The 24,686-nt window shown below is 40.5% G+C and overlaps 1 protein-coding gene across 2 annotated transcripts in view; it reads left to right on the top strand.

Annotated features, from left to right (window-relative positions):
- cskl (c-src tyrosine kinase-like) overlaps positions 1–12,497 on the top strand; it is a 61,586-nt gene extending 49,089 nt beyond the window's left edge. For both annotated transcript variants that reach the window (XM_079663477.1, XM_079663478.1), the window contains exons 6-13: positions 2,273–2,366; positions 4,056–4,121; positions 4,779–4,878; positions 5,169–5,259; positions 5,573–5,646; positions 7,502–7,697; positions 9,318–9,404; positions 11,983–12,497. In XM_079663477.1, the coding sequence (XP_079519603.1) occupies positions 2,273–2,366; positions 4,056–4,121; positions 4,779–4,878; positions 5,169–5,259; positions 5,573–5,646; positions 7,502–7,697; positions 9,318–9,404; positions 11,983–12,165 (891 nt within the window). In that variant the 3' untranslated portion in view covers positions 12,166–12,497. The remainder of the gene's footprint in view (positions 1–2,272; positions 2,367–4,055; positions 4,122–4,778; positions 4,879–5,168; positions 5,260–5,572; positions 5,647–7,501; positions 7,698–9,317; positions 9,405–11,982) is intronic.
- The last annotated feature ends 12,189 nt before the right edge of the window (positions 12,498–24,686 follow it).

Below are 24,686 nucleotides of genomic sequence, written 5' to 3' on the forward strand. Positions count from 1 at the left end.
CTTACATGTTGAACCCAAATACCTGTACTTTCTACTTACAGATTGAACCCAAATACCTGTACTTTCTACTTCTTACATGTTGAACCCAAATACCTGTACTTTCTACTTCTTACATGTTGAACCCAAATACCTGTACTTTCTACTTCTTACATGTTGAACACAAATACCTGTACTTTCTACTTCTTACATGTTGAACATAAATACCTGTACTTTCTACTTCTTACATGTTGAACACAAATACCTGTACTTTCTACTTCTTACATGTTGAACACAAATACCTGTACTTTCTACTTCTTACATGTTGAACCCAAATACCTGTACTTTCTACTTCTTACATGTTGAACACAAATACCTGTACTTTCTACTTCTTACATGTTGAACACAAATACCTGTACTTTCTACTTCTTACATGTTGAACCCAAATACCTGTACTTTCTACTTCTTACATGTTGAACCCAAATACCTGTACTTTCTACTTCTTACATGTTGAACTCAAATACCTGTACTTTCTACTTCTTACATGTTGAACCCAAATACCTGTACTTTCTACTTCTTACATGTTGAACCCAAATACCTGTACTTTCTACTTACATGTTGAACACAAATACCTGTACTTTCTACTTCTTACATGTTGAACCCAAATACCTGTACTTTCTACTTCTTACATGTTGAACACAAATACCTGTACTTTCTACTTCTCACATGTTGAACTCAAATACCTGTACTTTCTACTTCTTACATGTTGAACACAAATACCTGTACTTTCTACTTCTTACATGTTGAACCCAAATACCTGTACTTTCTACTTCTTACATGTTGAACACAAATACCTGTACTTTCTACTTCTCACATGTTGAACTCAAATACCTGTACTTTCTACTTCTTACATGTTGAACACAAATACCTGTACTTTCTACTTCTCACATGTTGAACACAAATACCTGTACTTTCTACTTCTCACATGTTGAACACAAATACCTGTACTTTCTACTTCTTACATGTTGAACTCAAATACCTGTACTTTCTACTTCTAACATGTTGAACTCAAATACCTGTACTTTCTACTTCTTACATGTTGAACCCAAATACCTGTACTTTCTACTTCTTACATGTTGAACACAAATACCTGTACTTTCTACTTCTTACATGTTGAACCCAAATACCTGTACTTTCTACTTCTCACATGTTGAACTCAAATACCTGTACTTTCTACTTCTCACATGTTGAACACAAATACCTGTACTTTCTACTTCTTACATGTTGAACACAAATACCTGTACTTTCTACTTCTTACATGTTGAACTCAAATACCTGTACTTTCTACTTCTTACATGTTGAACTCAAATACCTGTACTTTCTACTTCTTACATGTTGAACACAAATACCTGTACTTTCTACTTCTTACATGTTGAACACAAATACCTGTACTTTCTACTTCTTACATGTTGAACTCAAATACCTGTACTTTCTACTTCTTACATGTTGAACCCAAATACCTGTACTTTCTACTTCTCACATGTTGAACCCAAATACCTGTACTTTCTACTTCTTACATGTTGAACTCAAATACCTGTACTTTCTACTTCTTACATGTTGAACACAAATACCTGTACTTTCTACTTCTCACATGTTGAACCCAAATACCTGTACTTTCTACTTCTTACATGTTGAACCCAAATCCCTGTATTTTCTACTTCTCTCATTTTCCAAACAGGCTGGTTCCTTTAGTCTGAATGTGTGTTTGGTGGTGTGATCATTATTATTTAGAGTCATTGCGTGCCTATTGATTTGAACACGATCCGTGTATCCATCATTTCCTGGTCTTCTCTAAAGAAGAGGGACCAATGAAAACGTTGTCATGTTGCCGTTGGTCACCATGGAAACATTCATTTGCTAACAATGACATTATTGTTCTATTAATATAAAGGGAGGTCAGGTACTCTTTAAAACAGCTGCTAGTTATGGGTACTTTTTACTGAAGTACATTTCAAAGCCTCTTTACTTTAACTTGAGTAAAGAAGTTTAGTCAGAACTTCTACTTTCACCAGAGTATTTTTAAACACGAGTATCTGTACTTCTACTTGAGTAAAGGATGTGTGTACTTCTACTTGAGTAAAGGATGTGTGTACTTCTACTTGAGTAAAGGATGTGTGTACTTCTACTTGAGTAAAGGATGTGTGTACTATTGCCCTCTCTGCAGACTTCTGAGGATCCTCTGTTTTCTCTCAGCGTGTTATTAATGCATTGAACTCTCTCTCTCTCTCTCTCTCAGCATTACACCAAAGACGCCGACGGCCTCTGCACTCGGCTCATCAAACCCAAACTGATGGAGGGAACGGTGGCAGCTCAGGACGAGTTCTCCAGGAGTAAGAACACACACACACACCTCACACACTCTCCTCACACACACACACTCACACACACACACACACACTCACTCACTCACTCACTCACTCACTCACTTACACACACACACACACACACACACACACACACACACACACACACACACTCTCTCTCCTCACACACACTCTCCTCACACACACACACACACACACACTCTCTCCTCACACACTCTCCTCCCACACACATTGTGTTCATCTTGTCGTGGCTTCCTTCCCTATTTTTATATCAAGCCAATAGACACCTTAAACCAGAGGGTTCAAACTCAAGGCTTCATTTACAGAAGCACGTTGCCCATAAACTACATGTCCCACAATGCATCTCGTTGTGTGACATGCGCACTGAAGAGACTTGTAATTATCTGTCCTAGACTTCTGCTTTCAGACGTAGTCAATTATGAAGTTATTACCCTATCTGATAATAATCCAATGCAGAGGCAATAATGTTATATAATACATTATTTTATATCTATAATATATTTATATTTATATATGTATATTTATATAGTCTTAAAGTTACAACCGGCCTCTTGAGTGAACCCATGATGCTGATGTGGCCCGCCATGAAATGGAGTTTGACCCCCGTTCCTTAAACAGAAATGTCGAACTCGCTTTCTTTCCCTTATCTTTGTGGTACTCGTAGGCGATGAGTTGTTTGCCTGGGGGTGATATTATGCTCAAAATAAAATAACAAACTCTTCACACGTAGTAACAAAGAAAAAGAGGCCTTTACAACAATCAAAACAAATCAAACAAAAGAGGCAAAACTCAAATATAATAATAAGCAAGTTAGGTCTTTCTTTCTTTCTTTGTTAAGGCTTATATAACTTGATAACTTTAAGGTTAATTGAACGGTTAAAAACGGTTCCTCTGCGCCACCTTTCTGACAGGTTGCCCATCTGTCACTTTTGAGGAGGCGCCGTGGGAATTGTAGTCTTTTAAACTCTGTTGACTACAGATGTCACGATTAGGTGGTCTTTTTTATAAAAACAAAACACTACTTAGCGGCCTTAAGGATTAAAAGATTCAAGGCTTCATCATCATGTGCACATTAGCCATATATATATATATATACAAGTAAACTCAAACATCTGGGAGAAGCTAAATGTTCTCATAAATCAATGCAGTAGAAAAATAAGTTTTTATTTTTATATTTTTGATTAGGCTCTTTAGGGTTTCCCCTTCCCTGTGGTGTGTTCAATCCCTTTTGAATGCATGTCAATGGTCTGAAAGGCTGAAGTCCCTGTGTTCCCTTCAAAGGGAGTTTCTCCTAATATTTGGATATTTGGAGCTCATCATCTAGTTTTTTAAGTCCATGTTTTAGTTGCAAAATGAAATAACTTATGTGTAAAAATAGCAATATCTTTCCCCGGTGTCTCGTCTTCATCAGTGCATGCTCTCCCCCGGTGTCTCGTCTTCATCAGTGTATGCTTTCCCCCGGTGTCTCGTCTTCATCAGTGCAGGCTTTCCCCCGGTGTCTCGTCTTCATCAGTGCATGCTTTCCCCCGGTGTCTGGTCTTCATCAGTGCATGCTTTCCCCCGGTGTCTGGTCTTCATCAGTGCACGCTTTCCCCCGGTGTCTCACAGTCATGTTGTTAGCTTCATGGCGTGGTTGCGTTGCCGGTGAAGTCCTCTAAATGTCTCCTCTCTCAGGCGGCTGGGCGCTGAACAGGAAGGAGCTGAAACTCCTGCAGACCATCGGGAAAGGAGAGTTCGGAGGTGAGGACATATTTCAGATCTCTGCGTTATTTAATGAGAGCATAATACCTGACACGCGTCGTGTCAAAGGATCACATGATCATTCAAACACATAGTCTTATACTCTGATTGCCTCTCACTCTGTTCAAGTGTATCTTAGTCTTCTATGTGTTTAACAGAGAGAGATGGATTTAGACATCAGGAGGCAAAGGAAGTGAAGGGGGGTTTGGTTAAGGACGAGGGGGTTTAATGATGGGATGGAGGACCAGCTGTTTCCTCTCATGGCTTATATATGAATATACTTTTCACTTGTTTGTTGGCTTTCTTGTGTTCTTAGATGTTTTTGTACTCTTTTGGGAGTTGATGAGAAATGGTGTGTGCTATAGTGCTCCAACTAAACATTATATTCACTGTCCATTGATCAGTTTCTCCACTAATTGTGAGTGTGTGTGTGTGTGTGTGTGTGTGTGTGTGTGTGTGTGTGTGTGTGTGTGTGTGTGTGTGTGTGTGTGTGTGTGTGTGTGTGTGTGTGTGTGTGTGTGTGTGTGTGTGTGTGTGTGTGTGTGTGTGTGTGTGTGTGTGTGTGTGTGTGTGTGTGTGTGTGTGTGTGTGTGTGTGTGTGTGTGTGTGTGTGTGTGTGTGTGTGTGTGTGTGTGTGTGTGTGTGTGTGTGTGTTAGATGTGATGGTGGGAGACTACAGAGGGAACAAAGTGGCGGTGAAATGCATCAAAAACGACGCCACAGCGCAGGCGTTCATCGCCGAGGCCTCCGTCATGACGTGAGCTCCTCCTCTGACCCGCTGCTGTTGATAAATCAATGACACACACATCTCACACTCTAGTTACAAAATGCACCTTGAGATGACGTTGTTTTTAAAGTGTGCTATAGAAATGAAATGTATTATTATTACTTTGCTAAATCAGTTTTAGTGTGAAAACCTTTCTCTTTCAGATTCAAACGAGCGATATATATATTTATATTGTTTATTCTGTTGTTGACGGAGCAGAGACACCTTGATGTTTCCAGCTAACACTTGTTGTTGTTGTGTTTGTTGTTGTGTTTGTTTAGGCAACTGAGGCACAACAACCTGGTGCAGCTGTTGGGGGTGATCGTGGAGGAGAGGGGAAGTCTCTACATCGTCACAGAGTACATGGCTAAGGTACGTCACATGGGGTTTTTAGAAGACGTGCTCTGAGACACGTGGGAACAATACCGGACTCATCATTTCAAAAGCTGTGTCATTTCCTTTACATTTCCTTTTGTGTATTTATAAGATAAGAAGAAAGATAAGAAATACTTTATTGATCCCAATTTCTGGAAATGTTTGAGTTGTAGAAGCTCAAAAAGACGTGGCACAATCTAAATGTAAATTATTTGAGTGGGTGGGGGGGGGGGGCAATGTTTGCCAAGAAACGGACCTTTCCTCGTATGAATGTTTGTTGATCGTTGTGTAACCTGTTTGTTCCCCACAGGGCAGTTTAGTGGACTACCTGCGCTCCAGAGGAAGGACCGTGCTCGGGGGAGACTGCTTACTCAAGTTCTCTCTGTGAGTCTTCATCATCATCATCATCATCATCATCATCATCATCATCATCATCGCTCTTCATCTTCTTATTACAGACAGACTCATTTCACTCTAGCTCTCAAACTCAGACTGCTGTTTATGTTTTTAGTTTTCTTTGTACTGCGTCTTTGAGCATTGGGGGAAGCGCTATAAAGATCTGTATCATTATTATCTAGTCGCGTTGTGAATGTTGAGTACTGCAAAGTTTTGTGTTATAAATGTGTAGTAAGGCTCTCCAGCTCATAGAAACTACCGGATGCTAACGTGCGTACTTTGGGAAATGTGCACAATTAGCACAAGTCTAGTTGATTAGCTTTATAGACTGCAGTATGTGGACAATAGCTTTACTCTCTCTGGGCGGATTTCGATGCATTTTGAGTCGCTTTTGAAGATTTAGTCGACTCATTTGAATTGGACACATTGCTTATTTATGGTGTTAATAAAGAAATGTCCACATTAGAGGTAATAATGTTCATCTTGTGCTCTCTATGTCCACCGACAGAGAGTACAGGTACGGCCTCTTTCTGGTTAAAACTGACATGTTTGATCCTGAAAATGACAGAAATGGATCCAGCATCCCCAAAACCACTCTTTGATGCTATTCAATGCTTATTAACACATCTTATGCTGATTGTGCAACATATGCAGGTTAGCTTCCTGCAGTTTCTATGTGCTGTGGATCTATACTGTACATTTCTATCATACTCACATCGCTGCCAACGAGACGATTACATTTCTAGTCTTGATTTCTACACGCTGTAACTCAGCGGCCGGTACATACGTGGAAACACTCGGGTCATGCAGGCAGAAAAGGAAATACTTCATGATTCACTTCCAGTGTGTCCCCCTCGAACGGGCATTAGAGATGAGCAAGGGGTTGGATTTGAACCCTGAAGCAAGGAGAGGATGAAGACATTCATATTCAGCCTGTTTCTCATCCTGCTCGAGGTAACTAAGTAAACAATGGAGGTACTTGTACTTGAGTATTTTCACTTTATACTTTTACCCCACTACATTTATTTTACACATCAAGTTACTTTGCATATTTATGATATTACAAAATATAAATCGACACACATTATCATATATTATTATAGGTTAACAGTAGTGCATCAAGTTATTCAAATTAACACATTTAAATAAAATGATTGTTTGTGCATTTTCTATAAACACACCAGGGCTTCCGCTAGGGTTTTTTCTTGCCGGTCGAGTGTCCGGAAATAATTTATTTTACTGGACAAATTCGAAACTTACCGGTCATGTTCCAATAATAATAATAATAAGAATAAGAATTGTTTAACAGAGTTTCCGTTAGCAGGTAATGACCGGATATGCTGATGTTTAAAACTCAGTTCATGAGGCTCATTTTGATATGAGAGGATGATAAATACATGGATCCTGAGATTCAAGCTCACGCCGTTGATGTATTCAGAAAAGTCCGAATTTTACGATTTTTTTTGAAATAATTTTGAATTTTGAAAAAAAGAATCAGTATTTTGGGGAAAAAGTAAGAATTTTGAAAGAAATAAAGTCTTTTGAGAAGAAAAAAAACCAAAATGTATAGTAAAAAGTCAGTATTGTGTTCATGACAGGATGTATGATCACCTACGAGACCCTGTACTCCTCCATCTAGTGACTGGGTAACTCCCTCTCTTGGATATCAGCATGTGAAGGACACTGTTCAGGAACTAGTTGATGCTCTGTATGTGATGACTCCTTCCATTCTGGAGAGGATCACAGATACATGGATCCTGAGACTGAAGCTCAAGCCGGGGACCAGTTAGATCTTTCTAACTCTTATAATCTTCCCCCCCCCCCCTCCCTTCTGTCTCTTCAGTGATGTGTGTGAGGCCATGGAGTATCTGGAGAACAACAACTTCGTGCACAGAGACCTGGCGGCTCGAAACGTTCTGGTTTCTGACGACAACATCGCTAAAGTCAGCGACTTCGGCCTCACCAAGGAGGCGTCGTCCATCCAGGACACCGGAAAACTGCCCGTCAAGTGGACCTCCCCCGAAGCCATCAGGGAGAAGGTGAGACACAAGCCCGGGGTAATGTGCTGGTGCTTTCCGGGTGATTGTTTTGACTTAGTTTTACTTGGGAAGCAGCGTCAGTAAGTAGGAGGTCTTAAAGGTCTCCTATTATACCGTTTTTAGGCATATATTATTATACAAATATATATAAAAACATGTCTATGAAGTGTTTTGCTCAAAAGACCAAACAGATCATGCATTCTAGCCTCATCCCCCTCTAGTTCAGCCTGTTACTAAAGTGCTGATTCCAGGTCAGTAAGAGACACGGAGAGAACCTGCCGTGTTCTGCGAGGTCAAAGGACAGTTTTCTTTAGCCTGGAGGCTCTGACTCAGTTTCCCTGTCAGGAAAAGCGGTGAAAGAAGTCTTAATATATCGTACTTTTGAACTGATACTGATTTTGAAAAGATGCGATCAGTTTTCTTCTGCCAGCGTTCAGAGACCGACCCTCATTGATCTTTATCTCTGCCGTTTGTGAGGCCTTGCTCCAAACAGCCCGTCAAACGCACTTTAAAGATTTACAGTTTTTTGCTGAAGTTGAATTATATCAAGCAAGAAAAACAAAAAATAGCACATGGCTGAGCATCTAAACTGCACATGAGCTGGACAACAGGTCTAGATTACTCCTGAATATTTATTATGGTGTGAATCCAAGGGAAAACACAAGATGAACTCAGATATATGTTATTCCTTCTCTTAATGGCTCTGAACATTTAGAGATATCTGTTTGTTGTCACACCATGTTTCCTCACCTGACCTCTGAAGTCAATCAAACCACCAAAGAGCAGTGGTGCGCTGTAACTTTTACTTAAAAGGCGTACAATTTCACATACTTCAGTATATATATATATTACACACTTCCTTATACTATGAGGGAGTATTGTACTATTGACACTCGGGCTGCTCGATTATGGCAAAAATCATAATCTCGATTATTTGGGTCAATAATTGTAATTGCGATTATTAATTGATTTTGAAAACATCAATTTATTGGAGAAAAAAAAATGTGAACAGTATGTTTTTAATAGTTGATTACCCTGAACTATAAGTATAACTCAAATTAAAAACCAATTAACAAAACATATTTAAAAAAAAAAAAAAAAAAAAAAGTAATAATAATAACAAAAGAATAATCGTTTTATTTCGATTACGTTGTTTTCGTAATCGTTGTCAGCCATACTCGCGATTAAAATATGATTAATTGAGCAGCCCTAATAGACACTTAAAACACTTCCATACAGTATAAGATGAAATACTTTTTCTGTGTACAAAGATGCATTTGTGTGTAATTTGCTGATAGGATATAATGTGGTACTTAAGTACTACGCAGCAGAACACAAAGTACCCAGACTCTGACCCACTTAAACCTCCACATTAAAAAGCTATATTCTGATTATATACGTTGTAAAAAGAGCCTTTTATTTGTAATAAATCAGGCATGTTTTGTTGATAATACTTCTGTAATGTGGTGTTTCTACTTTTCCTTCTTTATGTGTTTATATGATTACTAAGGAAAACACCTGAGTTGATAAAGACTCTTTCTTTATGGAGGAGAGTACCTGCTTTGCTCTGAATGAATATCTGATTTGTGAATTCTGTCCTCCCTTTCTTCTGTTCTCCAGAGGTTTTCCACCAAGTCTGACGTCTGGAGTTACGGGATCTTACTTTGGGAGATTTACTCCTTTGGGCGCGTGCCTTACCCCAGAATTGTGAGTACCTGAACGCACCATCACAGCTTTTAACCGCTAGAGAAAGTGTTAGTGTTTAGGTGGAAGAGGGGACGCACTTCTATTAATGGTTTGGAACGAAGGATAGAAGGATGGATGCAATATTATACAGTAATTAAAGAACAAACTGTATATAAAATGGTTTATTTGAGCTGTTCGTCAATGCACTACAACGTCTAATGTTCGGTTGTGTTTGTGTATGTGATAGATGTAGAAAAATCAATAAATACATGTTTAAATATAATATAAGAAATGCTACTTACACATTCATGTCCCAGTAAAAATAATAATATAATGAATGATCATTACACTCAATGGGGCCACTAGTACTTTTACTTTGAGTACGCTAATGCTCTCACACTTAGGGGCCATTTTTTAAAGAGTACTCTTACTTGTAAAGTTGTGTTCCTATTTTTAAGAAGACCATGTAATACCGGCAGTGGCTCAGTCAGTCAGTCAGTAGGGGCTTGGACTGTGAGCCGCAGGGTCGCCGGTTCAAGTCCCCGACCAGACCTAAAGTATGGACTGCTACTTGGAGAGGTCCCAGTTCACCTCCTGCCCTGCCGTGGTGCCCTTGAGCAAGGCACCAGACATCCCCCTTACCCACTGGTGCTAGACTCCTGGTGCCAGACTCCTGGTGCCAGACTCCTGGGGCTAGACTCCTGGTGCCAGACTCCTGGTGCTAGACTCCTGGTGCTAGACTCCTGGTGCTAGACTCCTGGTGCCAGACTCCTGGTGCCAGACTCCTGGTGCTAGACTCCTGGTTCCAGACTCCTGGTGCCAGACTCCTGGTGCCAGACTCCTGGTGCCAGACTCCTGGTGCTAGACTCCTGGTGCCAGACTCCTGGTGCTAGACTCCTGGTACTAGACTCCCGGTACTAGGCTCCCGGTTCTAGACTCCCGGTTCCAGACTCCCGGTTCCAGACTCCTGGTACTAGACTCCTGGTGCCAGACTCCTGGTGCTAGACTCCTGGTGCCAGACTCCTGGTGCCAGACTCCTGGTGCTAGACTCCTGGTGCTAGACTCCTGATGCTAGACTCCTGGTGCTAGACTCCTGGTGCCAGACTCTTGGTGCCAGACTCTTGGTGCCAGACTCCTGGTGCCAGACTCCTGGTGCTAGACTCCTGGTGCTAGACTCCTGGTTCCAGACTCCTGGTGCTAGACTCCTGGTGCTAGACTCTTGGTGCCAGACTCCTGGTGCCAGACTCCTGGTGCTAGACTCCTGGTGCCAGACTCCTGGTACTAGACTCCTGGTGCCAGACTCCTGGTGCCAGACTCCTGGTGCCAGACTCCTGGTGCCAGACTCCTGGTGCCAGACTCCTGGTGCTAGACTCCTGGTACTAGACTCCTGGTGCTAGACTCGTGGTTCCAGACTCCTGGTGCTAGGATGGGTTAAAGCAGAGAACACGTGTCACTGTATGTGCTGTGTGTATGTGTGACCTTTACAGAGGGGTTCATCCCTCCACAATATATATAATAAAGGGAATGTGTTATTTAATTTAAAACGAGCTCCACCAGCAGAGGGCAGACTCCCTTCATTCTGCACTTATCTGACCCGTCTGTATTTTGTCTCTCTCTGTCTCTCCCTCTTATCTGATCAGTCTGTATTTTGTATCTCTCTCTCTCTCACTCTTATCTGATCAGTCTGTATTTTGTATCTCTCTCCCTCTTATCTGATCAGTCTGTATTTTATATCTCTCTCCCTCTTATCTGATCAGTCTGTATTTTGTATCTCTCTCCCTCTTATCTGATCAGTCTGTATTTTGTATCTCTCTCTCTCTCCCTCTTATCTGATCAGTCTGTATTTTGTATCTCTCTCCCTCTTATCTGATCAGTCTGTATTTTGTATCTCTCTCTCTCTCACTCTTATCTGATCAGTCTGTATTTTGTATCTCTCTCCCTCTTATCTGATCAGTCTGTATTTTGTATCTCTCTCCCTCTTATCTGATCAGTCTGTATTTTGTATCTCTCTCTCTCTCACTCTTATCTGACCCGTCTGTATTTTATATCTCTCTCTCTCTCACTCTTATCTGATCAGTCTGTATTTTGTATCTCTCTCTCTCTCACTCTTATCTGACCCGTCTGTATTTTATATCTCTCTCTCTCTCACTCTTATCTGATCAGTCTGTATTTTGTATCTCTCTCTCTCTCCCTCTTATCTGATCAGTCTGTATTTTGTATCTCTCTCCCTCTTATCTGATCAGTCTGTATTTTGTATCTCTCTCTCTCTCACTCTTATCTGATCAGTCTGTATTTTGTATCTCTCTCCCTCTTATCTGATCAGTCTGTATTTTGTATCTCTCTCCCTCTTATCTGATCAGTCTGTATTTTGTATCTCTCTCTCTCTCACTCTTATCTGACCCGTCTGTATTTTATATCTCTCTCTCTCTCACTCTTATCTGATCAGTCTGTATTTTGTATCTCTCTCTCTCTCACTCTTATCTGATCAGTCTGTATTTTGTATCTCTCTCTCTCTAACTCTTATCTGACCCGTCTGTATTTTGTATCTCTCTCTCTCTCCCTCTTATCTGACCCGTCTGTATTTTGTCTCTCCCCCCAGCCTCTGAAGGAGGTGGTGCCCCGGGTGGAGAAGGGATACAAAATGGACGCCCCTGACGGCTGCCCCCCGGTGGTCTACGACCTGATGAAGCAGTGCTGGACCCTGGACTCTGTGGTGCGGCCATCTTTCCACATGCTGAGGGACAAACTGCAGCACATCAGAGCCAAGGAGCTGTACCTGTGAGGGGGGGGGGGGCAAGAAGAAGAAGAATATACACAGTTACCATCATAGACTTATGTGGAAAATTGGACAATTTGGACAATTTTTAAGTGGTTTTGCGAGTTATTGAGGACAGGAGCTCTAGTAGCCACTTTGGGAACCCGGAAATGTTAAGTACCCCAAAGTTTCATCTTAGGGTCTCCAGCACACAGAAACTGCCGGATGCTAACCTGCATATGTTGGGCAATTAGCATCATAGACTTATGTGGAACAACTGGACAATTTTGGAGTGGTTTTGGAGGTTATTGTGGAAGCTGAAGAGGAGGAGGAGGAGGAGGAGGAGGAGGAGGAGGAGGAAGAGGAAGAGGAGGAGGAGGAAGAGGAAGAAGAAGAAGCGGGACCACAACATCTTCCCCCCCCCCCCCTGACCTCCGCCCATGAGGACTGTTTCCTGTTTGTCGTTAAGCTCCTCCCTCTTTATAGTCTACTTGCCAGCCGTGTGAACTCGGAGATGTTGAGTACCCCAAAGTGTTATGTTAGAAATGTAGAGTAGGGGTCTCCAGCACATAGAAGCTACGTCTAGAGTACAAAGGCCCCTTTCTGGTTGACATTGTAGACCCCTCAATAACCCTCAAAACCACAGATTAATGACCAAATCTGTAAAACCATTTTCTAACTGTAGTCCACATTAAGTTCTAATCGATGCTAATTCACACACTTCATGCTAATGGAGCAAACTGCAGGTTAGCATCCGGCAGTTCCTATGAGCTGGGGACCCTCCTAAACGTTTCTATCATTAAGCTTTGGGGTCTTCAACATCTCCAGGTTCAGGACTCGATGACCTGGAAACAAACCGTTACCTGCCGTCTCTCTTTGGGTCCAAGTTTCTCCTCCGCCTCTTTTCGTTCCTCCTCTCCTGAACTCGGCATTATACCTGGAGAGGCTGGGCCTTTTCCTCCACGTTTGTCAGGTGCTCTTCCTCCTCCCCTCATCTTCATCATCATTCCTGGATCTCTGCATGAATCCTTCCCCCAGGTTTGTGTCAGATGTGGGGCTTTAAATCTGAGAAAAGTGCCTCCAGTCTCCAGAGCTCCAGGATCTGCTCCTCCACCTGGACTGCTTTCTTTTGCTTTTTTATTGCTTTTTTTAAGGAAATCTTTTTTATTGCTTTCCTTTTTGTTTCAGGGAGGATATCAAACCATTTTTTTTTTTTTTTTAACCGTCTCCTCCACCTCAATTTCCACCATCAGAGACTGGGATTTCTTTTTTATCCATGAAGAGGAACAGGAAAAGAGAGGCGGGACAATAACGAACACAAAAAGGTTTAGAGGCAGTTCCCAAACACTCATCATACGTGGGCTTGTTTTTATATCAAAATATATTTAAAGGATTAAAAAAAAGACAAAAAAAGGGGGGGGGGGGGGGGGGGTGCATGCTGTGTTTGAGAGGCCTTGGGTTCAAACTGTCAGTGCTTTTAATGTGTTCATTGTTTTATTATGCTACCATGATTACCAATAAATCATTCCATCTGAACAGCGTGCAAACACCTGCATCCTTACAGTGTGTGTGTGTGTGTGTGTGTGTGTGTGTGTGTGTGTGTGTGTGTGTGTGTGTGTGTGTGTGTGTGTGTGTGTGTGTGTGTGTGTGTGTGTGTGTGTGTGTGTGTGTGTGTGTGTGTGTGTGTGTGTGTGTGTGTGTGTGTGTGTGTGTGTGTGTGTGTGTGTGTGTGTGTGTGTGTGTGTGTGTGTGTGTGTGTGTGTGTGTGTGATCTCCTCTACAGTGGATTTTCTCAGCAGAGCTCAGGCCACAGTGTGATGTTAAATATTAGGAATATATATTCATAGTTAAGTTAATCGTATTTAGTTCAAGGCGAGACACGACGTACACCGGTCAGTTTGAGACTCGTTACACATTTAGATGTTTATTTTACTAAAGATTTCTCTTGAATTCACCAAAAGTAAACCTGTCTTATTTGCATAGTCGAACATAACGCTTCAAAAACTTGTAATAATAAACATAATTGTCTTAATGTAAAGTTTCATGTTGATAGTTAAAAGTGTTTTACCTGTAGTGTTAAAATGTATGGACTTTTACAATGCATATCTTTAAAGGTGGTTTTCTCTAAACAAGTTTTACATTTTTGGATTTTACATACATCGAACTTTGCAGGTTTCACCTTTTTATAGTTTTGAAGCCTTTAAATAATATGTATTTAGTTGTTATTCTACTGATAAACAAACCCGAACATCAGCAGGAGAGGACTCTTTAAAGTAGAGACACTACATACTGATATACACCTGAACATCAGCAGGAGAGGACTCTTTAAAGTAGAGACACTACATACTGATATACATCTGAACATCAGCAGGAGAAGACTCTTTAAAGTAGAGACACTTCATACTGATATACACCTGAACATGAGCAGGAGAGGACTCTTTAAAGTAGAGACACTACATACTGATATACACCTGAACATCAGCAGGAGAGGACTCTTTAAAGTAGAGACACTGCATACTGATATACACCTGAACATCAGCAGGAGAGGACTCTTTAAAGTAGAGACACTACATACTGATATACACCTGAACATGAGCAGGAGAGGACTCTTTAAAGTAGAGACACTACATACTGATATACACCTGAACATCAGCAGGAGAGGACTCTTTAAAGTAGAGACACTACATACTGATATACACCTGAACATCAGCAGGAGAGGACTCTTTAAAGTAGAGACACTACATACTGATATACACCTGAACATGAGCAGGAGAGGACTCTTTAAAGTAGAGACACTACATACTGATATACACCTGAACATGAGCAGGAGAGGACTCTTTAAAGTAGAGACACTACATACTGATATACACCTGAAAATCAGCAGGAGAGGACTCTTTAAAGTAGAGACACGACATACTGATATACACCTGAACATCAGCAGGAGAGGACTCTTTAAAGTAGAGACACTACATACTGACATAAGCCTGGACATCAGCAGGAGAGGACTCTTTAAAGTAGAGACACTACATACTGATATACACCTGAACATCAGCAGGAGAGGACTCTTTAAAGTAGAGACACTACATACTGATATACACCTGAACATCAGCAGGAGAGGACTCTTTAAAGTAGAGACACTACATACTGATATACACCTGAACATCAGCAGGAGAGGACTCTTTAAAGTAGAGACACTACATACTGATATACACCTGAACATCAGCAGGAGAGGACTCTTTAAAGTAGAGACACTACATACTGATATACACCTGAACATCAGCAGGAGAGGACTCTTTAAAGTAGAGACACTACATACTGATATACACCTGAACATCAGCAGGAGAGGACTCTTTAAAGTAGAGACACTACATACTGATATACACCTGAACATCAGCAGGAGAGGACTCTTTAAAGTAGAGACACTACATACTGACATACACCTGAACATCAGCAGGAGAGGACTCTTTAAAGTAGAGACACTACATACTGATATACACCTGAACATCAGCAGGAGAGGACTCTTTAACCAATCAAATGAGTGTAAAAGGTGTGTTGTTAAGGACTGTTAAATATGTCATCATTATTATTTCCTCAACAGGTTTTTTCTCATTGACCTGTTTTTAGCCTCCCTGTCACCTCGAGTCAAATCACACGTTTTTTTAAACGAGAAAATGACTGTTTAAATTTAACTCTCCAACACTTCATGATCATCCTGTGACAAAGACGTAAGTGTGAAGTGATGCTCTGAAGGAACCAGAGATCTCAAAGTCCCAAAGCCTGATCTCTCGTCAGATGTACAACTATAAACAAAACCTCCTGCCATCATCTTTTTGAGAGCAGAAATATCACGATCAAGGGAAGAAGAATCTGCAGACACGCGTTGGTCTGACTGATCTTCTCGTGGCTTCCTTCCTTGTTTTTCTATCAAGCCACTAGACGCCTTAAACAGACATTTTAAACTCATTTATTTCCTTTATCTTTGTGTTACTTCTCCGCCTCCGATGGTTTGGATGATATTATGCAATGCTCAGAATAAAATAACAATCTTTTACACATGCAAGAAAGAAAAGATGCCTTTACAATAGTCAAAATAAAGAAGCAAAACTCAAATAAAATAATAAACAACTTAGGTATTCTTTCTTTCTATGTTAAGGCTTACATAACTTGATAACTTAAAGGGTAATTAAATGGTTAAAAACTGTGTCTCTTTCATCACTGTCACTTTAGAGGAGGCGCCCTGGGAATTGTAGTCTTTTATAGTGTGTGTTGACTACAGACGTCACGATTAGGTGGCCTTTCTTCAAATATGGCAAAAGTACACACTTCCTTTACTAAAGTAGAAGTTCAGATACTCGTGTTTAAAGATACTCTGGTGAAAGTAGAAGTACTGACTAAACTTATTTACTCAAGTAAAAGTAAAGAAGTATGGGCTTTGAAATGTACTTCAGTAAAAAGTACCCATAACTAGCAGCTGTTTTAAAGAGTACCTGACCTGCCTTTATATTATATTATATATATATACTGTTTTGAAAATGTGAGAACTAGAAAGTAGGCCAGGTATTTGTGTTAGAAATGTAAAAAGTCGTCAAATAAGTAGTGGAGTACTGATACCAGAACAATTTACTTAAGTACAGTAGCGAAGTATTTGTACTCCTCTACTTCCCACCTCTGCCTTTCTTATGAAAACTAAATACTGGCTCTATCAGATCGGTTATCACTCTTTAAACTAAGGTGTCCATTTTCTGACTTCCACCAAACCCTGCCATGTTCTGCTGCAGCAACAGGTTCAAGCGTGATTTTGTGTGATTCTCATGGATTTGAATGACAGTGACGGGGCGGGAACAATGGAGGCTGGTTACATAATGCAGTTTGTGCTCATGGTCAATTATGTGCTGCTGTCAGGACGCATCACGGCAGCTTTTACCATCCTCCATCCTGCTGCGACCACACGATATACCGGACCCCCTCCATCTTTGTTTGCTCGACTCGCTGGCTACAAGATAACCTCATTAGCTGATTTGGGAATTATTTTTGTTTTTTCCACAGACTGATTTCCTAAGGGAGCTGTAAAGGTGTGACACAGAGCTTCAAATTATAGAGAAATGTGACTTGGAGCAGGTATATGGAGTTGGTGTTACCATAGGTGCATGCAAACTTGCCAACCTTTAGACCTCAGAAATCGGGAGCATTTCAAAAGTTAATTGCACTTGAAGTCATGTGACCGTGCCGTAGTTCCTTTATAGCCCAACATTAGCCACCTTTAGCTTAGCGGTGGTGACGTGAAGTCATGTGACCGCGCTGTAGTTCCTTTATAGCCCAACATTAGCCACCTTTAGCTTAGCGGTGGTGACGTGAAGTCATGTGACCGCGCTGTAGTTCCTTTATAGCCCAACATTAGCCTCCTTTAGCTTAGCGGTGGTGACGTGAAGTCATGTGACCGTGCTGTAGTTCCGTTATAGCCCAACATTAGCCTCCTTTAGCTTAGCGGTGGTGACGTGAAGTCATGTGACCGTGCTGTAGTTCCTTTATAGCCCAACATTAGCCGCCTTTAGCTTAGCGGTGGGGACGTGAAGTCATGTGACCGTGCTGTAGTTCCTTTATAGTCCAACATTAGCCTCCTTTAGCCTAGCGGTGGTGACGTGAAGTCATGTGACCGATCTGTAGTTCCTTTATAGCCCAACATTAGCCTCCTTTAGCTTAGCGGTGGTGACTTGAAGTCATGTGACCGTGCTGTAGTTCCTTTATAGCCCAACATTAGCCTCCTTTAGCTTAGCGGTGGTGACGTGAAGTCATGTGACAGTGCTGTAGTTCCTTTTTAGCCCAACATTAGCTTTTACCTTACTGTGATCAAATGTATGCTCAAAAGATAATTCAAAAGATGTAAATATGTGGAGGTTATCCTGCTGAACAAAATGTGTTAGTATCGTAAATGTTTGTTTGCCATAGAGTTTATTTTCCTGCGATAATACCCCAAAAATCCAATGAAAACATTTGATTAGCTTTTTGTGTGATGCTATCGCTTCAGGCTCTGCTAAAAAAAAAAACGTCATTCATTTCCTATTTAAGGTCATTTCATCCGATCTGGACACAGTAGAGGAAACTTCAGTCACCATCTTCTCATTCTCTCCTCTACATCCTTCATTATTTTACATTCACAGTAAAGTAAACAATTGTAATTTTCTGAATCATGATGAATTATAAGGGTATACATTTTTAAATGGAAAGCCTTACTGGAGGTATCTCTGTGACAAGAGCTGGTGTTGACAGCAGTGAGAGTTAATTCTCCGCCTTCACGTCCCAATATGTTGCTCTCGCCTTCACACTTAAATAATCCTGACAACCGCACAGCTCTGAGCTCAGGAGCAGGATGTGTTTCAGAGATGGCACACAAGTACAGATACTCGTGTTTAAAAATACTCTGGTAAAAGTTAAATGTCTCTTAAAAGTAAAGAAGTATGGGCTTTGAAATGTACCTCAGTAAAAAGTACCCATAACTAGCAGCTGTTTTAAAGAGTACCTGACCTCCCTTTATATTAATAGAACAATAATGTCATTGTTAGCTAATGAATGTTTCCATGCTGAACAACGGCAACATGACAACGTTTCCATTGGTCCCTCTTCTTTAGAGAAGACCAGGAAATGATGGATACACGGATCGTGTTCAAATCAATAGGCACGCAATGACTCTAAATAATAATGATCACGCCACCAAACACACATTCAGACTAAAGGAACCAGCCTGTTTGGGAAATGTGAGAAGTAGAAAGTTCAGGTATTTGAGTTCAACATGTAAGAAGTAGAAAGTACAGGTATTTGAGTTCAACATGTGAGAAGTAGAAAGTACAGGTATTTGTGTTCAAAATGTAAGAAGTAGAAAGTACAGGTATTTGAGTTCAACATGTAAGAAGTAGAAAGTACAGGTATTTGAGTTCAACATGTAAGAAGTAGAAAGTTCAGGTATTTGAGTTCAACATGTAAGAAGTAGAAAGTACAGGTATTTGAGTTCAACATGTGAGAAGTAGAAAGTACAGGTATTTGTGTTCAACATGTAAGAAGTAGAAAGTACAGGTATTTGAGTTCAACATGTGAGAAGTAGAAAGTACAGGTATTTGTGTTCAAAATGTAAGAAGTAGAAAGTACAGGTATTTGTGTTCAAAATGTAAGAAGTAGAAAGTACCTATTTGTGTTCAAACAGTCAAAGTAAAAAGTTGTCAGAAAAATAATTAGTGGAGTAAAGTACTGATACCAGAAACGTGTACTTAAGTAAAGTAACAAAGTATTTGTACTCTACTTCCCACCTCTGGCTGTTAGTGTGCAGATAGAATGTTAACATGTTAGCATTAACAGGTTAACATGTGTGACAGAATGAGGCTGAGGTGTCGGGTCATGTTCTGTCGCTGGGTGACATGTTGGCAGATTCCTTGAAGCCACACGACTCACCAGGAAGTCACAAATCTGCAGAAGATTTTACTAAAGTGAACTTTGTTTAAATGGTCAATCGCATATAAATATTTTATGAAAATTAATAGATTGCTGTTTTCTACATCACACCCATAAAACATTGTTATTACACCCTTATTATACCCATGTTTCACCGTAAGTACATCCATAAAGACACATAATACACCCACATATTACAATGTTATTCAACCCACATTACACATGATTACACCTATATTAACACATCTAACACACCTGTATTACACCGTTACTACACCCATATTACACCCATGTTACGCCTATATAATGCTGTTATTAAACATCAAGCCTGTCAAATGATTTTATCCCCACAGTAACCATTTAAGGGTTAAAATATGAATACTAAGTTATACAACTACTCAGTTAGAAAAGTCCTGCATTCAAAGGTAGCAGTAAAAATGTATAGGCACCAAAATATACTAAAAGTTTTTTTTAAATGTGTGTGTTATTGCCCATTTTTATTGAAACACTGGATTACGATTATTGAGGCCTCATCTCACAATGTCGCTTGGGACCCCAAGTTGGCCAGGGACGGCCCTCCATGTCATAATATATTATATTAATAATACACTGAAGGGAAGATCATAATAAATATAATTAAGGAAGCATTGAAGCTCCTCTCCAATCAGACAACTCAAACCCCTCTGGGTCGTTTCACTCGTTAGAAAAGAGACAAGACGACCACTGTCTCACTCTGAGAGGAAGGAGGATGTTATTTTGTGTCTTTTTATGGTTGTTTTGTGTCTTGGACATTTATAGTGCCTCTAATGGGGTTTTGTCTAGTATTAGTTATCTTGGGTCTCCATGTGTTTTTTTAAAATCTGGTTTTAGACATTTTGTGTCTCTTTTTAGTCATTTAGTGTCTCCTTATGGTCATTTAGTGTCTCCTTGTGGTCATTTAGTGTCTCCCTATGGTCATTTAGTGTCTCCTTGTGGTCATTTAGTGTCTCCTTGTGGTCATTTTGAGTCTCCTTGTGGTCATTTTGAGTCTCCTTGTGGTCATTTAGTGTCTCCCTATGGTCATTTAGTGTCTCCTTGTGGTCATTTTGAGTCTCCTTGTGGTCATTTAGTGTCTCCTTGTGGTCATTTTGAGTCTCCTTGTGGTCATTTAGTGTCTCCTTGTGGTCATTTAGTGTCTCCTTGTGGTCATTTAGTGTTTCCTTGTGGTCATTTTGAGTCTCCTTGTGGTCATTTAGTGTCTCCTTGTGGTCATTTAGTGTCTCCTTGTGGTCATTTTGAGTCTCCTGGTTGTCATTTAGTGTCTCCTTGTGGTCATTTAGTGTCTCCTTGTGGTCATTTTGAGTCTCCTTGTGGCCATTTAGTGTCTCCTTGTGTTCATTTAGTGTCTCCTTGTGGTCATTTTGAGTCTCCTTGTGGTCATTTTGAGTCTCCTTGTTGTCATTTTGAGTCTCTTCATGGTTGTTTTATGTGTCTTTGTGGGTATTTGTATAGTTTTAGTTATATTGTGTGTAAGAGGAGCCTTTTAGCTCCACTAAACACTCCTTTGATGTAACATCCTCCTCTTTAAATAACCTGATATCTGCCCTTCAGTGTTGGCTGACATGTTAATTTGACTTTGTGAAATACCAAGGTTCCCGAGTCACAGAGAGCATGTTTTCTACACCGCTTGTCAGCATGAATTTGCATTTTGCTCGTGACATTTCACCTCCTCGTTGCTCACGGCCTCATGGTTGCCAGTGGGAAGGGGGGGGGGGGAATGTGCCAAAACACATCCCAATAGGGAGAGGGTGAAGGACCCCCAGGAGCCAAAATTGTGATATTAATTTAATCCACGTTGTAGTTTTCCAATCAGAGAGAGAGAGAGAGAGAGGATACTTAACATAAAATAATTTTGGAATATGAACAGCCTTAACCCTGCATTCTCTCTAACGACCAGCAGGGGGTGACTCCACTGGTTGCAAAAAGAAGTCACTTTGTATGGAAGTCAATGAGAAAATGACCACTTGATTTATCACCTCAATAAATCCTTTTCTTTTCCTAATGAGTCTCTCAAAGTACTTGAGTATATGGAAATTACTGCCCTGGCCTCTCGGTATTCACTATTTGTCAATTCAGTGTCTGACATAAGTTCAAATCTCTCTTGTTTACTCATTGTGTTCCAGTTGTTTACCCCAATGTACTAACAACTACCTCCACTTCTTATATCCAGACTACAGTCAGGTATCAAGTGATGAATGAAGCTCAACAAAAAAGCGTGATACACACCTGGAAAAAAATGCAGAAATAAGTAACTATACCGGCAGGTTTGTTGGTAGAAGTATGAGTAAAAAACATTACTGAATATAACCACAGTTATCCCTAATAATCAAACATAGGAGGATCCACAGTAGCCACAGAGTCACACTTCCTCTGCTGACATGCACGGTGTGACAGTTGCAGAGATGTAATGATAAACTGAGGAGAAGACGTCTGAACATTTCCCGGAAATGAAAATGAATGCTCAGTCTCGGGTTTCCATCCTCACAAATGGTTCTGTTTTGGCGACTTCTCCTGCGTCCACAGAGGACAGATTATAAATTGTTGTGACACATGAGGATCTGCAGCCGACCGTGAGTAAAGAGAAGGTTCACGAAATGCCTGGGAGACCGCAAATAAATCTGTGCAGACAAGGGGTTGTCACAACTCTACGTTCACAGCTACATCCTTACACTTATTTGGGGGTGGATGTTTGTCATTTAGACTCACTCCTGCAGCAAAGGCTTGCATCATAGAACAAACTAGCTTCAAAAATAATTACACCAGGTTTAATTTTCCTTTTTTGTAGGGACACAGTACTGTTCCTCTGATGAACCATTTCATCTGGGACACTTCTGCTTTTTGACCCAGATGACACAAAACTAAGGGGCAAAAATAAACATGAGGAAGCGTTTTTTTAATGCTCCATGTATCTGGGGAAAAGTTGCATCGACTGAAGACTTTATTTTAGACATTTAAAGAGTACTCTCCTGCTGATGTTCAGGTGTATATCAGTATGTAGTGTCTCTACTTTAAAGAGTCCTCTCCTGCTGATGTTCAGGTGTATATCAGTATGTAGTGTCTCTACTTTAAAGAGTCCTCTCCTGCTGATGTTCAGGTGTATATCAGTATGTAGTGTCTCTACTTTAAAGAGTCCTCTCCTGCTGATGTTCAGGTGTATATCAGTATGTAGTGTCTCTACTTTAAAGAGTCCTCTCCTGCTGATGTTCAGGTGTATATCAGTATGTAGTGTCTCTACTTTAAAGAGTTCTCTCCTGCTGATGTTCAGGTGTATATCAGTATGTAGTGTCTCTACTTTAAAGAGTTCTCTCCTGCTGATGTTCAGGTGTATATCAGTATGTAGTGTCTCTACTTTAAAGAGTTCTCTCCTGCTGATGTTCAGGTGTATATCAGTATGTAGTGTCTCTACTTTAAAGAGTCCCCTCCTGCTGATGTTCAGGTGTATATCAGTATGTAGTGTCTCTACTTTAAAGAGTCCTCTCCTGCTGATGTTCAGGTGTATATCAGTATATAGTGTCTCTACTTTAAAGAGTCCTCTCCTGCTGATGTTCAGGTGTATATCAGTATATAGTGTCTCTACTTTAAAGAGTCCTCTCCTGCTAATGTTCAGGTGTATGTCAGTATGTAGTGTCTCTACTTTAAAGAGTTCTCTCCTGCTGATGTTCAGGTGTATATCAGTATGTAGTGTCTCTACTTTAAAGAGTTCTCTCCTGCTGATGTTCAGGTGTATATCAGTATGTAGTGTCTCTACTTTAAAGAGTCCCCTCCTGCTGATGTTCAGGTGTATATCAGTATGTAGTGTCTCTACTTTAAAGAGTCCTCTCCTGCTGATGTTCAGGTGTATATCAGTATATAGTGTCTCTACTTTAAAGAGTCCTCTCCTGCTGATGTTCAGGTGTATATCAGTATATAGTGTCTCTACTTTAAAGAGTCCTCTCCTGCTGATGTTCAGGTGTATGTCAGTATGTAGTGTCTCTACTTTAAAGAGTCCTCTCCTGCTGATGTTCAGGTGTATATCAGTATGTAGTGTCTCTACTTTAAAGAGTCCTCTCCTGCTGATGTTCAGGTGTATATCAGTATGTAGTGTCTCTACTTTAAAGAGTTCTCTCCTGCTGATGTTCAGGTGTATATCAGTATGTAGTGTCTCCACTTTAAAGAGTCCTGTCCTGCTGATGTTCAGGTGTATATCAGTATGTAGTGTCTCTACTTTAAAGAGTCCTCTCCTGCTGATGTTCAGGTGTATATCAGTATGTAGTGTCTCTACTTTAAAGAGTTCTCTCCTGCTGATGTTCAGGTGTATATCAGTTTGTAGTGTCTCCACTTTAAAGAGTCCTCTCCTGCTGATGTTCAGGTGTATATCAGTATGTAGTGTCTCCACTTTAAAGAGTCCTCTCCTGCTGATGTTCAGGTGTATATCATTATGTAGTGTCTCTACTTTAAAGATTCCCCTCCTGCTGATGTTCATGTGTATATCAGTATGTAGTGTCTCTACTTTAAAGAGTCCTCTCCTGCTGATGTTCAGGTGTATATCAGTATGTAGTGTCTCTACTTTAAAGAGTCCTCTCCTGCTGATGTTCAGGTGTATATCAGTATGTAGTGTCTCTACTTTAAAGATTCCTCTCCTGCTGATGTTCAGGTGTATATCAGTATGTAGTGTCTCTACTTTAAAGAGTCCTCTCCTGCTGATGTTCAGGTGTATATCAGTATGTAGTGTCTCCACTTTAAAGAGTCCTCTCCTGCTGATGTTCAGGTGTATATCATTATGTAGTGTCTCTACTTTAAAGATTCCTCTCCTGCTGATGTTCAGGTGTATATCAGTATGTAGTGTCTCTACTTTAAAGAGTCCTCTCTTGCTGATGTTCAGGTGTATATCAGTATGTAGTGTCTCTACTTTAAAGAGTTCTCTCCTGCTGATGTTCAGGTGTATATCAGTATGTAGTGTCTCTACTTTAAAGAGTCCTCTCCTGCTGATGTTCAGGTGTATATCAGTTTGTAGTGTCTCCACTTTAAAGAGTCCTCTCTGTGATGTTCAGGTGTATATCAGTATGTAGTGTCTCTACTTTAAACGAGGT

The sequence above is a fragment of the Notothenia rossii genome (assembly GCF_949606895.1).
Source record: "Notothenia rossii genome assembly, chromosome: 2".
NCBI lineage: Eukaryota > Metazoa > Chordata > Actinopteri > Perciformes > Nototheniidae > Notothenia > Notothenia rossii.